This window comes from Eschrichtius robustus, chromosome 8, assembly GCF_028021215.1.
Source record: "Eschrichtius robustus isolate mEscRob2 chromosome 8, mEscRob2.pri, whole genome shotgun sequence".
Classification (NCBI taxonomy): Eukaryota; Metazoa; Chordata; class Mammalia; order Artiodactyla; family Eschrichtiidae; genus Eschrichtius; species Eschrichtius robustus.
This window is the reverse complement of record NC_090831.1, coordinates 57,035,704-57,051,982: the sequence shown is the minus strand read 5'-3', so window position 1 is coordinate 57,051,982 and position 16,279 is coordinate 57,035,704. Positions and strand designations below refer to the sequence as shown.

The 16,279-nt window shown below is 34.9% G+C and overlaps 1 protein-coding gene across 6 annotated transcripts in view; it reads right to left on the bottom strand.

Moving 5' to 3' along the window:
• TMEM196 (transmembrane protein 196) overlaps positions 1-16,279 on the bottom strand; it is a 265,704-nt gene that overhangs the window by 49,727 nt on the left and 199,698 nt on the right. Inside the window, exon 1 of one of the 6 annotated variants that reach the window (XM_068550528.1) lies at positions 1,131-1,295. The exons of 4 other annotated variants lie outside the window; for them this stretch is intronic. In XM_068550528.1, coding sequence (XP_068406629.1) covers positions 1,131-1,295 — 165 coding nt within the window. Of the gene's footprint in view, positions 1-1,130; positions 1,296-16,279 lie in introns of those variants that run through there. One more of the 6 variants, XM_068550527.1, reaches the window with a different exon arrangement.

Sequence of the window (16,279 nt, the reverse complement as noted above, 5' to 3'; positions counted from 1 at the left end):
TTTTTTTTTTAACTTCTGCAATTTAAAAACACTTCACTCTGAAAAGTTAAAATATAAAAACTAATTTTCTAAAGTACAAGTATGCCAGTTTTAAGAATGCTAGAACTTCTCTCAAAAATAAATTGCTTCAGAATTATTCTTGAACTCTAAATAATTTTTTCCTCAGTGACCTAGAGCATGACTAAGCCATGATTGTTAATTATACTCACTGATTATCTGTGACAGAATAACATCCTATTAAATTATCTGAGAAAAATAGAATCGAGCCAGAGACCCAGAAGGATATGGATATAGCAGCTATATAACTTAAAGGAGAAGAAAAGCTGGTTTTCACAATTAGGCTCACACTAGGAATAGTGTTGAGTTATTTTATTGATCCTTGGTGGAAGGAATGGGTCTCCAAAGCTTTCCTGGAGATTCACAAGATAAACAAGAAGCTCACTGGGTCTGCCCTCTGACCTAGAGAAAATTATGACATTTTCTCTGAGCATTAGGTACTCTTTAAGCTGAGTTATTCTTTAATTAGAGTGTTACATATCATAATCTGTTGTTTAACTTATTGCCTAGAACTTACAAAGGAGTTCTATAGACGCTAACAAGGGAAAGTTAAGAGCAGTGTTTTCTGGGATAAAATGCTCCTTTCACACTCACACCCCATTTCTCTCTTTGTGATACCGGTGTTGCCTTTAGTGTACTTTGGGCAGTGTTACCCAGAAATAAATGCACAATTCTATCCTTGCTTGTTCCTGGTATAAGAAAACGAAATGACACATTCCTTTGGATTTTCCTTGTAAAAGAAACTAAGCTAAGTGAGTCTGCCCTTGACAGGTGTAATGCCCCTAATCAGCACCACTCCGCAGGCTTTTGCAGATTCAGCCAGTGGAAACTGCCCTCCCCCCAACTTTAAACAAAGCCATTTAATTTGGTATCAAGTCAAGTTAAGAAAATAAAAAAAACAAAACACACTAATAAATAAAGGACAACATAAAGAAGTATAGCCTGCCAACATGAACCTACATGCAAGCCTAGAGGAGATTTATAATTTCCTTCCCCAGGGAGGGAGTGACTAACGCACGCACACTGACCGTCACCGTAAAGAGGTAAAGAGAGAGTGAAATGGCTCAACGTACACACACCCCGCTCCATACCGGGGACGAGTCTCCAAGCTGCGGCTTGTGCTCTCGGAGGGCCAGGCTGAAGCTGACCGCTCCTACGGCCACGCTGGACACCCCCAGCCCTATCTCCAGCACAGAGAGAACCAAGAGGCTCCCAATAATCTGGCCGCTGGTGCACATCCTTCCTCGGTCATCATTCCTTCCAGATCAGAGAGGGAAGCCAACCATCCACCTTCTTTCTTCCGCTATCCTCCTTACCCCTTCTGCCCCCTACCAGACCCCAAAACTTTTCTTTCTTCACCAGCGAAGCATTATCCACAAGGACTGGATTTCCAGAACTGGAGACCCTCTTCCCTGACCGGGTCAGAGGCAGAGTCGCTCCACCCCCTGGCACGTTCAGACAGGGATCGTAGAAGGATTTTCCCGGTTCGGTTCGGTGGTCGGAGTCCAGGAGAGGAGAGCACACCGGGAGAAAGGGCTTTCAATAAGGAGCTGGAACCCTGGGGGAGCCACGGAGCTCCGGAGCCCCGAGCCTGCAATCCGGCTCGGGAGGCGCTGTCCAGAGTTCTGCCGCGTCCCAAGTCTCCGCAGGGAAATCCCGTTCCCTCCTCAGCCTCCCAAACCCTTTCAGGCTCCCCTTTCTTTCCTTGCCAAGTAGATGAGCGTTGCTTCCCCAGATCCAAGGCGGAACTGCTCAGAGCTTCTCCCTCCCTCTCGTCTCCTTTCCTTTGTTTTCGTGGTAACACAAAGTGCTTCTACGAGTCCCTTGGTCCCCAGGCTGAGCGGGCAGATGATATTCAGCACCACACTCCTCACAGCTACTGTGTCGCCAGAAAAAGCGACCTTGTCTGATGGCCTTTTTCCGTCTGGGTTTCTTCTCCCTCGTCGTCGTCCTCTTCCTCCCCTTCTCTCTTGATCGGATTCTCTCTCATTGCAGTGACCTCATTGGGATTTAAGAGGGTGATGGAGGAGGGAAAAGCTTGATCTATTTGTGGGTCCAGAACCAATACTCTTGTCTGGCCCTTGATCGGCCCCGCCTCGGGACGCTTACCACAGGGATCCAAGCGATCCCTACCTCCGCATTCCCCCAACCCCCCTCTCGCTCCCTTCTGGGCTTCTGTCCAGATGGGAGGGGAGGTGATGCCTACGTCAACACGGGGCTCATTCTGTATAAAACTTTCTTCTGCGTGTACACGGGGTGATGTGGGAGCACAGCGTGTAAAGAAAGGCAGAGAGCGAGCACAGGGGATGGAGAAAATACAGACTCCTAAATTCACTAGGACTCCAAAGGACACTCATCAAGGAACTCCTCTCTCAAGAAGAGTTACACTCAAGCCTGCTTTAAGGAGTTGGCCACTCCCTGCTGTCACAACCTGTCACCTTCCATGTCCGAAGGTTGGGAAGATGCAATTGGCTGGGGCCTCACCCCTGCGGGGGAAGTGGCCGCGGTTCCTCCCCAGCTCTCTCCTAGCAGCGCAGCTACGCGTTCTGGGGTAGTAGCATCAGCAGACCACATGCCTGGGACTGCGTGTTCTCACTCATATTCAAGAGATGTGTATATTTAAGTACTACATTGGAAGGGGAATTATTAAACACAAAAATCTGGCTCACTGCACAACTGTTTATGACAGTTTGACCTCGTCAGAATCCTTAGAGCAAGGGCCAACTATGGCTCAGGTATTTTTGTGTTGTAGTCTGATGCACGTGGGACTCTAGAAGTCTGGGTATCACTGAGTCTGGGCCCAGTTTCACGTCCCTGATTTTACTTCATGAAAAATCCCAAGGTCTTCCACCACGAAGATCCAGGGAGTGGGGAGGATGAGAAGATGTTTATGGGTCACCTTTCTCAAAAACTGGTTTCTGGGGAACCTGGAGATGGATTGAAGGAAAATAGAAGAAAGGAGGATTGAGTTAGAACACATTGCACAAGACCAGGGCATCTTGACCTCTGAATGCATGCTGACTAGAGCAGGGCAGTTTCCTCTGATTAGAAGCTTCTTTTTTTTTTTTTTTTTTTTTTAAGGCCCCAGTGCTGAGAACACTAAAGTGGAATAATATACAATCTATATCATAAGTGCCCATTTTAGTTTTCTTAAGTTTCAGAGCTTCTTTCAGAGTTTAACTTCAAATGTACAGTATAATTTCTTTTCCTTTTGATGTATTTATATTCCACATTTTAGAAAAATTGAGTCTTCTTCCCTTAAAAAAAGGCAAGGAAGGAAGAATTATGAATTATTAGAGTCTTAATAAGTCTTAAAGAGTCTTCAGCTACTGAGATATTTGGAGAAAAACTCAAACATTTATTTTCAATAATTAGTGAATTCACCTTCCACTTCTTGAAAACTTAGTCCACCAAACAGCCAATCTTTAGAATCCTTCATATAGTTTTTGGCTTTAATAAAGGATAGTTCATTTTATTTAAATCTTGTAAAAGTCATTTAAATGATCCAATTTATATGTAGAAATAATGGAGTAACTATGTTGCCTAACTTTTTGTTTGTCTTTAGTCACTGTTTTCCTTTTTTTTTCTTTTTATATTCTTCCCCATTGGAAGAGAAAGTTATAGTAAGTGTTCAAGTAGACTGCTTAATGCAGCCGTATAAAAAGGAGTGTAACTTACAGGATGGAAAATTAATTTTTAGAGGTAGTGTTAACAATGGATGAATTTCCCAGAGAGAAAGAAATGAGTAAATTATGATTGAATTTTCATCTCTGAATGCAATGGCTAGAAATGTGTTTTCTTATAAACCCAAGGCCTAATCATATGCTTGACTATAACCAGTCTTCATTTTTTGAAAAACAAATATACATGTATGATATCACTGATATGTGGAATCTAACAAAAGGATACAAATGAACTTATCTCCAAAACAGAAATAGATTTACAGATGTAGAAAACAAACTTATGGTTACCAGGGGGTGGGGAGAGGGAGGGATAAATTGGAAGGTTGGGATTGACATATACACAATACTATATATAAAATAGATAACTAATAAGGACCTAATGTATAGCACAGGGAACTCTACTCAATACTAGAAGAATCTAAAAAAGAGTGAATACAGGTATACATATAACTGATTCACTTTGCTGTACACCTGAAACTGACAAAATGTTGTAAATCAACTATATTCCAATAAAAATTTAAAATATTAAGAAATTAAATCCATCCTCACTTATAAATGACTACCAATGAGTCACACCAAAACAGAAATATTTATAGGAATAAAATAAAAACAATCATTACCATGAACAAGTTACTGTTTGTATTTAACAACATGAAGATCAATGTTGTTAGGACTTTCAAAAATATCTTACATTACTTGTTCTGGGAGACAAAGTATATTTTCCATGCTCTTTTAAATGATGGAAAGATCCCCACTCCCAATTAAATACAGCAACACTAAATTTTATTCTTAATCATGGAAATCATGACAAAAAAAAGGGGGGGGGGCTCAATTGGCATCCTCTATCTCTCAAAATTATTTGTTAGAGAAAGAATTACAGGATAAAACAATAAATCAAGAGAAACACAAATAAAGTATTGATACATTGGTATCTAAACACCAGTGGCTCTACAATTAGAGGGTTTAATTTTTCTTATGTTACAGTACAACAAAAAAGCTATTCATAAGATCCATTGACAGATATATGGTTCAATACTTGTACTTCCTCAATAGGAGCAATAGTATAAAAAATCTCAAGTTTGCCACCTGCTGGCTTATGTAGGATACAGTGAATATGAATGTATAGGTAATCTCAAAATAATTTTTATTAAACTTACTAGCGAATCAGAAGAAAATCCTCTGTAATTGCTCTCTTTACGGACCTAAGTTCTGCCAATATGTATCTAAGGGTTCTGAGATCTTCATACATCCATTTACCCAAATAAGATCTATAGAATTTTTTTATTAAAGTATAGTCAACGTACAATATTATATTTGTTTCAGGTATACAACATAGTGATTTGATATTTATCTACATTATGAATTGATCACCACAATAAGTCTAGTAATCATCTTTCACCATACAAAGTTATTAAAATATTATTGACTATATTCCCTATGCCATATATAGAAATTTTAATACATGGAAAAAGGAAAATCCAGGAGCTGGTAAACAAATACCACCTGTCTCAATATAGTCAAGTAAGTTGGTGAAATAATCAATTCAGTCACTAATACAAGGTTAGTAAATGAAAAGGTCAAAATTTTAAACTGATTAATTTTGAGAATTGATTTAAATTGTTCAAGCTATTATAAACTAAATTTGTACGGTGATCTTAGGAACTGCACTGAATGACCAGTGTAGTATAGAAGATGAAGACAAATAAAAATCACAAAATTATTATAAATCATATAGCAGTTTTTAAGTGCTACAAGTCTATTTAATATTTCAATACTCTTGTCAGTGTGTCTAGAAATGATGATACCTAAGACTTAGCTAGGACTTTATAAAGTAATTCTGCTAAAAAAAGAAAAAAGGAAATAACATTGTGAGGACCTTTTTTTCCTTATTTAAAGCTTAAGAAGAAGAGATAATTAATCCTGAATTTATCTTTTGCCTTTTTTGTCTTCTAGTGATAATATAGCTTAGAAGTCATTATCTAATAGTAACATCAGTGCTTATGAAAATTAATTAGAATAAGTATAGTACTCAGTATTGTATTTATCACAATTTTCCATTTATGTCTGAAATATCTTTTGATTATTAATGACTTAAGCGTGTAAAAAACCCAAATTATGTATTTTATACTGACATCTATTTTTTAATAAAGAGTGTGATTATTTGCACTTCTAGCCTTTATGGAGTAATTGGGGCTGGATTTACTCTCCTACTATATACAATATATTCAAATAAACAGTGTTAGGATACCATACGACAGGCAGAGCAGAACTTTAATCCCTGCGAGAAGAGAAACAAGCAAGGTTTTCTCTCCTGGTCTTTTGACTATAGGCATCTAACAAGCTGTGTTACAAGAGGGGTACCAAGCAGAGCACAGTAGTCTTAACAGAATTCATGGGACAAACTGCAGAATTCTTGGAGGCTGAGGTACCCAGTATTTTCAGGACAGAGTACTAGAGAGGAGGGTGTTTAATAGAGAAAGAGATCCATAAATCTCCACAGGGCTCCCTTGAGTCTCTTGTTAAATCTAAGCCGCAAAATCAGGGGGTGCAACTACACAAGGCTAGAAATGGAATGACCAGAGAACTAACATCTGAAGCTTACAAGATGTCTGGGAAATTTTTCAGGTTCACAATAGCCAGTGAGAGTTCTTGTTGAATACTCAGCCTTTGGTGGAGAAAACAGGTAGAGCACACATAAGCAGTGGGGCTAAACTATGCATAAAGGCAACTCTATATCTGGCATAAAAATGCTTTAAAACAGGCTTCTAAAGTGTCAATCTGTTTGGTAAGTAACTTACAAAGTCTAACACATCTTAAATAAAATGACAAAAACTATCATTCAACAATGTAACACTCACAATCTATACTAATTAATACCTGAAATATGAACAACCAGGAAAATGTGATCCATAACCAGGATTTCAGAGATGATGGAATTTGTTAACACTTGAAGACTTCTATTATAAGTATTAGAAATACGTTCAAAGATGAAGAGAAAAAACATTAATGTAATAAAGACATAAACTGAAGTTGTAGCAAAAAACAAAATATAATTCCTATAGATGAAAAATTATATATCTGAAATGAAAAATAGTGCACTGATTTATTAGATTAGACACCAAAGAAGAAAAAATTAGTGAACATTGATACAACAACAGAAATTAAATTACACAGAGAAAAATCTCAATACAAATTAAATCACAGAGGAAAAAAAAAAGACTGAAAAAAAATTAAGAGAGACTCAATTACTGTAGAACAATTACGAAATGATATATGGACATAATATAAATTCTAGAAGAATAGGTATGTGAAAATATTTTAAGTAAAAATGACCAATTATTTCCCAGGTTTGGTGAAAATTACGAACCCACATATCCAAGAGGTTCAGTAAAATACAAACAGAATAAACACAACAAGGCATACCACAATCAAATTGCTGGAAAACAGTGATAAGGATTAAAAATTAAAAGCAGCCAGAGGAAAAAGGATGCATTATGTGTAGAGGAAAAGAGGCAAGAATTCCAAACTTCCCATCTAAAGTTATTCAATCCAGAGGACAAGTGAATGACAATTTAAATTACTGAAACTTAAAAAGAATCAGAAAAACCTATTAATCTAGAATTATATTCCCAGCAAAAATACCTTGAAAAATGTAAAGGAAACAGATCCATCAGACCAACAAAAGCTGAGACAATTTACTTAGTAAATTTACTAAGTGAAGACATGAGATCTTCACTTTAAGAAATATTAAAAGAAATATTCTTCAAACAGAATTAAAATATATCAGAGGGAAACTTGGATCTACACAAAGAAATTCTGAGCATCATAATGGTACATAGATGGGTAACTGTGAACAAAAGTTTTTTTCGGTTTTTGTCTCAAACAGACTAAAAATATGCACAGAAACCAGAGCTGCTGTGCAAGAAACAGAGTTTACAGTTCCAGCACAGCCCAAAAAATTAACAGCTGAAACAAAGGATATAATGCTTACTAAAGAAAAATAACAGAATCCAGACTCTTTACAACTTAATATTCCTAATATCCTAGATGTAATAAAAAATTATCCAACATATGAAGAACCAAAAAATAAAATACATTTTCTCTCATGAGAGAGAAAAAATCAAGCAAGTCTGACCAGAAAATAAATCAGATGTTGGAACTAACCGATTAGGATTTTAAGACGGTACTTACAATTATCCCCAATGATCTAAAAGAGAACATTTTTTTCAACAAATGAATATTTTAGTAGAGAAATGGGAAGTTTTAACAAAGATAAAATCAGTTTAAAATCGAAATTCTAGAAGTAAAAAATACAATTTTGAAATAAAACTGCAAGGACTTAGTTCAATGAACATGACAGCATAGGCTAATTTAAATATAGATAAATAATAATTATAGTAAACAATATAAATGTTTTTAAAATGAGTGGTGGTGCAGGAACATCTTAAATGATATCAAATGGTCAAAGATAGGTACAAGTGGAATAGAAGAAGAAAGGGAAAGAGGACTGGACAGAAAAATATTTCAGAATATAATGGCTAACATTTCACAAATCTATGAAAGGGAGAAATTCACATATTTGAGTTTCTAAATCAACACCAAGCAGAGAAAATATAAAGAGGCTAACAACAAAGCACAAGGCCAAGTCAAATTGTTGAAATCTAAAGATAAAGAGCATCTCTTAAAAGCAAAAAGAGAAAAGTGGCATATGTGTCATCACCAATGACTTCTCATCAGAAACCACGGAAACCAGAAGACAGTGGAATAACTTATTTTAAGTGCTTAAATAAGAAAAAACAACAAAAGAACAAAAACAGAATTCTATATACAGCTAAAATGTCCTTTAAAATAAAGGCAAAATAAAAATATTTTCAGATAAAAGAAGACTAAAAATCCATGTCCTTCAGCCCTGAAATGTAAGAAATCACAAGTTCTTCAAAGTGAGGAAAATGATACTCAGATCCTAAGAAAGGAATAAAGAACATCAGAAATAGTCAATATCTGGTTCAATACAAAGGTTACTTTTTTCTTTTTGACTTTTTCCTCTTTATATCTTTATAAGCCATTTAACTGTTTAAAGCAAAATCATAACATTGTCTTGTGGGGTTTATGATGTATGTAGATTGTTATATACAATAAATTATAATGAAAAGGGTGGGAACTATGATTCTTTATGTTTACAAGATTTTCATATTTAAATGAAGTAGTACATAATTGACTCTGAGTGTATTATGACAAGTTAAGGATGTATTGTAATTCTTGATGTAACCAAAAGGAAATGCAAAATATATAACTAAGCACAGAAATATAGCCAAGAAGTAAAATAGGAAACTTAAATTCAATTCTAAAAAATATTTTAGAATCCAAATAAAAGGCAGGAAAGGAGAAACACAGGAACAAACATAGAGGAGACAAGTAGAAATCAAAAAATAAAATGGCACAACAGTATTCAATGATATTAAAAAACTGTATTAAACATTAATGAAATAAAAATTACAACTAAAAGGCAGAGATTATCAGAAACAATAGAAGGAAAACAAAACAATCATATATTGTACACAAGATATACACTTTAAAGGAAAAAAAGTTAGATAGAAAGTGAATGGAAGGAAAAAGATATTCCATGCAAACAGTGGCTATATTAATAAAAGATAAAATATACTTCATAACAAAATTATTACCAGGGATAGGAATGGACATAATAAAAGGATAAAAATTTAAGTTAACAAATAAATTGTGGTAGTTATCTTATGACAATGTCTCACAATGATTTCTGCCTACTGGTACTCAAACCCTTGTATAATTCCCTCCCCTTGAATGTGGACTAGACCTAGTGACTTACTTCTAACTAACAGAATTTGATAAAAGTGATGGATGTCACCTCTGTAGCTAGGTTACAAAAGACTCTGACTACCATCTTATGGTCATCTCTATTGCCTTCTCTGATGGTAATATGCTAATATGTTAGGAGGCCCACAGACAAAGAATTGAGGGCAGCCTCAGAGCAATGGTCAATGAGGAATTAACACTCTTGGTCCAACAACAGGAGGAGGGACTGAATCCTGCCAACAACATGAGTGAGTTTGGAAGCAGATCCTTGACCATGGAAGCCTTGAGATGACTGAATACCTAGCCAACACCATGACTGCAAGAGAGGACCCACCTAAGATGCACTCAGATTTCCAACTTCCAGAACTGTGAGATAATAAATGTTGTTTCAAGCCACTAAATTCTGGCATAATTTTTTTTTACAGAGCAATAAACTAACTAATACAAAGGCATAACGATCATAAATGTAAAAAATCCCAAAAAGAAAATGTAAAAACATATGAGGCAAATTGATAGAATTTAAAAGAGAAATGGAAAATTCCACTCTATTTGGAGATTTTAAATACCCATCTGCTAGAACAACTAGAGAAAAAAATCAGCAAGTATGTAGAAGAAATAAACAAAACTATCCATCAACTGTCCTAATCAATAAACCAGGGATAATTTCTGCTGAGACTTGCTTTTTACCTTAAAAAGAACCAGCTGCTTGACTATTGAGGTTCAGTGAAATGCAGTGTTCTGCTCAGATTTTTGCTGCCAGAAAGAGACAGTTTTCACACCTATTTCTGATTTCTGATACTCTCTTAAACACTTTAAAAAATGAGTGCTAAGATATTTAATACTCATTTTGTTATGCATTTATTAACTGAGCAACTATTTATATAATTATTTTAGAAACAGATTAACTGATGAGAAAAAGCTATTAGGTTACATTAACAAATATGAAAAGTAGGTTAGCATAGAATGGTAGAGTTGATAGGGTCACGAAAATCCCTCTTGTTAGATTTCATCCTATATTTAAATCCTTTCTACCATATTCCTGACCTCTTCTTCAACTCTTCCAGTGACTAGGAACACAATGCGTTAAAAAAAAGTCTGAATATTAGACCAACATCTAGATTTTTTGTGAATTCCATCCACTGCACTCAGTTCTATCTTCTGGAGCAACAGAGAACAAGTAAAACCTATTTTTGTTATCACAGTCGTTCAAATAGTTTACAATTTTCATGCCTTGTGTCATGTTCAACATTTACAGGAGAAATTTCTGAGTCTCTTAAAGATCATTCAAAATGGTCCAAGTCATTGATAGTAGTGAGTCTTGACTTGCTCCTGTTTCTCTAAAGTAAAAACATTTATAGCTGTGTAAAGTGTAACAGGTGTGTTCTGATAAGGGCCAAGTACTGCAGCATAATTATCTCTGTAATTCTGTATTTTTGTAAATGTGCTCTATAATGATTGTGGCCATTTTTGGCTGCACTCTGAATGACAAATTCATATTGAGTTTTCAATCAATGAAAAACCCAGAGTATTTTTCCTGTAGACCGTCCTGTTTCCCCAATCTTGCACTTGTTCAGTTGATTTTTTTTTTAACGTAAGGACAGGTTGATTTATTTATCACTATCTAATTTCATCTTGTTAGCTTCGGCCCTTCATGCTTTCCTGTAGAGATCTTTTTGAATCTTCTTTTTGTCATCCCATGCTTTAGCTGTTCCTTCCAGAATTATGTATGTCATATTCCCCCCAAGCAGTGGGCCTATTCTGGCCTCATTCTTCTTGTTCTGAACATTTCTAAAAATGTCATTTTTACTGTCTTTGGCATTTTTAACAAGCCTCTGCTCATTTATGCCTCTTGCTTTTCTGCCTCTATATTTCCAGATTCCTGTCACTCAAAGGTTTATCATCATGTATATGCCCCCGCTTTTAGCTTTTCCTATTTCCCTCAAAATACACGGCTGAGTAGTTCCTGGGCAGGCACAAGACTTAATAGTTTTTATCTTTTTATTTTCCCCCAAATGAGGAATTTGTAGTTATAATCACAATTTTGGTTTTAAGAGAATCCTGTCCAGTCCAGCTATCTTACAACTAGTGTGTCTGGTCAGTGCCTCATCTTATGTATTCTAGAGATTTGGGTGTATATTTTACTATGTCAGTGCTTGTTTCCTGCTTTTTGAGTTGACACTAACTTGTAAACTTACTGAACAAATACTTAATAAATACTTGTTTAACAAATATGTGAAAAATTAAAGAAAAAAGAATTGATGAAAAACTGAGAGATAACGATGTTATTTTTCTAAGACTATCCACTTCAACTTCTTCAGCTAGTTATATTTAATCACAAAAAATCAGATCAGCATGGTGACTGCCTCTCCTTGCTTCCTTCACTGATTCATTTAGATAAAATTAAAATAAATACTTGGAAAAAATGTGAAACATTTATGATAAAGTTTTAGTCTTCACATATAAATAACTATTTCAAACAAAAAGAAAACAACCTGATTTAAAAGGTCACAGTGTATGAGTAGGCAATTTTCACACCCAAACAAAATATTACAAATGGCCAGTTAACACGTCAAAAAATGTTTAGACTCAGGAGCAAACAAAATGTGCAGCTGGTCGTTAACTCTCCTATTGGACTGGCAAAAAATTATTTTAAAGTAATAATTATTGTTACTGGAGTAAAGTTAAATGGTTATTCTCATAAATACTGTGGAAATATAAATGGGTACGATATTTTAAAAAGATATTTAGCAATACATATTGAGTATTGAAAACGCTTATACACTTTGACTCAGTAATAACCTTTGCACTTTACTCTAATAAAATACTCATTGATGATCAAAAGGATTTACATATAAGAATGTTAACAACAGTATTATTGTAGGAAAAAAGTTAAAATCAGCCCAATATTCCACATAAAGTCTAACAGTGAAATAAAGAATTGTAAAGTTATAAGATAGAATAATTCATAGTGTTAAAATTATATTAAAATCATATATTTTCTAGCTATAAATACGATTTGAAACTATACTTTAAAAATCATATAAATAAACAAAACAATCCTAGTTTTCTTTAAAAGTATGAATATAAAGAACACTGTAAGGAATTACACAATCATTTTATTAGTACTCTAATGTTTATTAGCTGTTTATTATTTTCTCCCTTATGCTTTTTGTACTTTTCAATTTGGGAACAAAAACGTGTATTAATTTTTAATCAGGAAAAGTCATACAATAAGAAACAGGAACTAAAAAGCACAGCAGTCTGGGGTCACTTAACATGGGTGGGAAAATGCATATGAATCTCAAAACCTCCAGAGAACATCGTTTTATGATACTTTAATTTAGAAATTAAAGTTAATAATGATAATGCTTGGAAATTGAAGTTATGTTAAATATTGTCAGCTTAAGAAGCCAGGGGAATAAATTACAAGTTTTAAACAGGTCTTTTTTTAAAATCAGAAATCTTTAAGCTGTAAAAAAGCATACTCCTCTGCCCTTAAGTAATGATAAGGGAATATGAAAAATCCAATAATATGAAAGGGTTGATAGGCCATAACTGTAGTAGATCATTATGCCGCAGGTGCTGAGTAAGCATAAAGTTTCTGAGATTTCAAAGGAAACCCTTTCTACTCAGTCAACACTATATTCTCTTAGCAAATATGCCAATTATTGGGAATAAACACGAAAGATCGAAAGTTCTGTTCCATTTTCAGGCCACGTAGACACCAATAAAATTACTATTTAATTTCACTTCCTGTTATCTTCAATCAGAAAAATCTCGAGTAATAAAAGTAGCTTTTACATTTCCTTGATAACTTATGAATGGTTCTTAGTTCAGAACTCTGTACATACCCAACAGTAACTAAAAATTATAGGTTTACTGATTGGCTGGACAGTCACAATGGCATTGTCTATAACAGAAGAAGATTTAAAGAAGTAGATCAAACTTTATTATGAGGGCCTTGAGTTAGGAAGAGAGATATTACATAATAATTTTTGAAGTTTGATTAAATTAATTTTCATTCTGAATTATTCTAATTAGTTTAACCTCACCCTCACACCAGATCTTGACTTGGGGCTCTAGGTATGGACTCAGACTCTGGAAACATTTTCTGGGCAAAAGGACAAGGTAATATTGATTCATGAGATAATATTGAAGATGAATAATGGCTAATATTTATGGAGTGCTTACTATATGCCAGACACTAGTTTAGCTACTGAAGATATCCCATAAACAAGACAGAATATCTGCCCTAAAACAGCTTACATCCCGTGGGGGATTCAAACAACAAACAAGTCAACAAATAATTATATGACATAATTTCAAATAGTGAAGTAAATTAAGTCAAGTTACGGGAATGAAGTGACAAAAGGGTAGTTTAGATAGTGTCCAGTACATGACACACGATCAGAGATACCTGAATAAAGTGAGCATGTGAACTCAAAGAAGAACTGGAGAAAAAGCATAGCAGACAAAGGGAAGAAGTGAGTATTAAGTGTTTTTAGAATGGCTAAACACCTAGTGAGTTAGGGGGAAAGTGGGTGGAAATGAAGTTGAAGGGGTAGCCAGGGACTAGATTATTTAGGCCTGCTTGACTGTGGTAATACTTTGTATTTAATTCTAAGTGGATAGATTGAGGGACTTTGAGAAAAGAAGTGACATGATATGATTTACATTTTAATAAAATCAATTTCCTAATCTGCTGACTCCAGATACAATCCACTGAGGGATGGAAGCAGTTGGAGTCTATTGCAATTGTAAATAAAAGCTTGAACTAGAAAGGTAGTGTTAGAGGTGGTGAGAAGTACATTTTGACAGTATCACACAAGGGAGAAATCTGAAGATTTTTAAAAAGTAGAACATTCAACTGCAATCTTATTTTATAGTGCTGGACTGAGAAATTGAAACAAGGCCAAGGAATCAAAGAGGAGACAATCAGGAAGAGTGAATCCTGTAAAATTGCCTGAGTCAGCGGTTGGTACTGGTATTTCACCACTTGGCAGCACGGTAAAATGTATTACATATGTGCCAAGAAATATCTGGCTTGTCAGGCTTTAGAGTGCTTGGTAGGGTGGGGTGTTGGGTGGATGGAACCCTTCCTCCTTACCCTCATCACTCCCCATACCCACTGCTGGATACTTCTCAGTGCTGGGTGAATCTGCAATCATTGCAGGCAGTAGACTATTCAGTACCATCCAGTACTTGCTGGTATGGTATGTGATAGTGAACATTGCCAAGGAGGTGCTCTATCTTTTGGACATCTGCTTAATTAGCCAGGTGCAAACATATTCCCTGGATAAAGTGGCTCACGGAGGAACCCTACTCCAGGTACCTAAGGATCAACGGAGTAGTACAAGGTGATAGAGTCAGTGAAAAGGAATGGTGGCCAAGTGGAAGCTTCTGAAAGGTGCAGCTTTAGGTAGCAGTGTCTTCATGTTTATTGGAAAATTCCTTTCGTGGCTCTTGTGTCCTTTTAGTTCTATGTAAGCCAGGTGCAAACAGTTTTACAATCACAGATGGTTATTAGGAAACACTTGATATAAAAAAATCTACTTGAATTTGAAGAGCATTCACACTACCATAAAAAATTTCAAAAGTACATTTGTAAATTACAGAAAAAAATTGCTGCTAGAATTTTTACATTTCAAATGTTATCATTGATGATGATTTATAGTAATGATTTAAAATTATTATCTGCTTTATTTTATATCTAGTAGCTTGTACCTCTTAATTCCCTTCCTCTACTTTTTCCCTCCTGCCACCCTCTCCCCTCCAGTAACTGCTAGTATGTTCTCTGTATCTGTGAGTCTGTTTCTGTTTTGTTATATTCATTTGTTTTATTTTTTGGATTTCACACATAAGTGAAAACAAACAGTATTTGTCTTTGACTGTCTGACGTATTTCAATAAGCATAATACCCTCTAGTTCCATCCATGCTGTTGCAAGTGGCAAAATTTCATTCTTTTTCTTATGGCTAATATTGCATTGTATATATATACCACATCTTCTTTATCCATTCATCTACTGATGACCACTTAGGTAGCTTCCATATCTTGGCTATTGTAAATAATGCTGCTATAAACATTGGGGAGCATATATCTTTTCAATATATAAGATACAGGGATGTAATGTATAGCATAGGGAATATAGCCAATATTTTATGATAACTTTATATGGAGTATAATCTGTAAAAATAGCAAATCACCAGGTTGTACACCGGAAACTAATATAATATTGTAAGTCAACTATACTTCAATAAAAAATGTATTAGAAGCATATAAAAAATAAAAACAAAATTAAAAAATTATTACCAACTACTGATCCAAAAAAAGTTTCTTGTCAAGAATTTGAATTTTAGCAAAATTTTGATCAGGGATTATGTATCCATTTCATGGAAAAAAAACTTGATATAATATTATTTTCCATAAAATTTTTGTTAGAGTATATCTAGAAATTTTATACAAATTCAAAATGTAATATTTTCCCTAATACTTTAAATGGTTTTTAATCAAAATTATGCTGTAAAAAGGAAATGAAATGATTTTTAAAAAATAAAATCCCATAGAGATGTCCCCAAATTCTCTCCATCTTTCTCCAACGGGCCATACATCCCCCATGATTTCCTCTCTGTGCCATGACTTGAAGAAGGTCGTGAAGCTTAAGAAATACTGCACCTCAGGGAGGAACAGTTAAGAGCATGAAGCCAGTTC